At 32.9% G+C, this 848-nt stretch overlaps 1 protein-coding gene across 1 annotated transcript in view; it reads right to left on the minus strand.

The window, feature by feature from the left end:
• LOC104703889 (aspartate aminotransferase, cytoplasmic isozyme 2-like) overlaps positions 1–848 on the minus strand; it is a 4072-nt gene that overhangs the window by 2665 nt on the left and 559 nt on the right. The window contains exons 3-6 of the mRNA XM_010419977.2: positions 751–812; positions 503–586; positions 295–394; positions 13–133 (exon numbers count right to left, since the gene is read on the minus strand). Of these exons, the coding sequence (XP_010418279.1) occupies positions 13–133; positions 295–394; positions 503–586; positions 751–812 (367 nt within the window). The remainder of the gene's footprint in view (positions 1–12; positions 134–294; positions 395–502; positions 587–750; positions 813–848) is intronic.

Below are 848 nucleotides of genomic sequence, written 5' to 3' on the forward strand. Positions count from 1 at the left end.
TTTAAAGACAACCTTTGAAGTCGAGTCCTCGGCTTTTCGGATCATAGTAACGGAAATGCTTTACAGATAAATCCCCGAAACTGAAAATACCGAGATGATTTCCCCAAGTTGGTATGGGAAGAAATACTGTACGCTGTGAAAAACATAAGAAACACAATCATCCAAAAAGGAACAAGTTCACAATGTGTCTTCACTAATACGTAGCAATATGTATGTGGCAAATTTCAATACGACTTTTTTAATTTCTCTTACAGCCATTGACATAATTAAACAAATAGTGAAATTATTATTTACTTCTTTGTTGTTGTTTGCTAGAAACTCAGCTCCAACTCTCAAAGAACCAGTACCAGACAAACACTGGACTGTGACAACTCTATTCTCTTTCAAAGCAAGACTGCCCAAAACAAAACAAAAGAAGACAACATTTCTAGTAAGTGGAATGCAAATTTAATAAAATAACTTATAAAAAGACGAGAGAAAATAGCAGTAGTGAAGATATTACCTATCATCACCTAAGATGAGCTTGGCACTTAATTTATTAAAATCAGGAAGTCCAGTAAGGGGAGGATACTCCTTGTTCTTAGACCTTGAGGTAAAATCAGAAAAATCAAAAATCATAGGCTGAGTTTGTGTTTCCATTTCGGTTTCTTCTTTTTTAATGAAAAAAAAGTATTTAGGATGTCCAAATTTTTTGAGGATTTTTAATATACACAAAAGTTGCTTTAAACTAACAAAAAATTATTAACTTACAGGTCCTTGGCTAAATGTTGCTCTGCTCTTCTCACAACATCAAGAACAAGAGGCTTTCCTTCCTTCAGAAAAAAAAAAAAAAAAAAAAAAAAAGGGAA

Source organism: Camelina sativa, chromosome 7 (genome assembly GCF_000633955.1).
Source record: "Camelina sativa cultivar DH55 chromosome 7, Cs, whole genome shotgun sequence".
Lineage (NCBI taxonomy): Eukaryota > Viridiplantae > Streptophyta > Magnoliopsida > Brassicales > Brassicaceae > Camelina > Camelina sativa.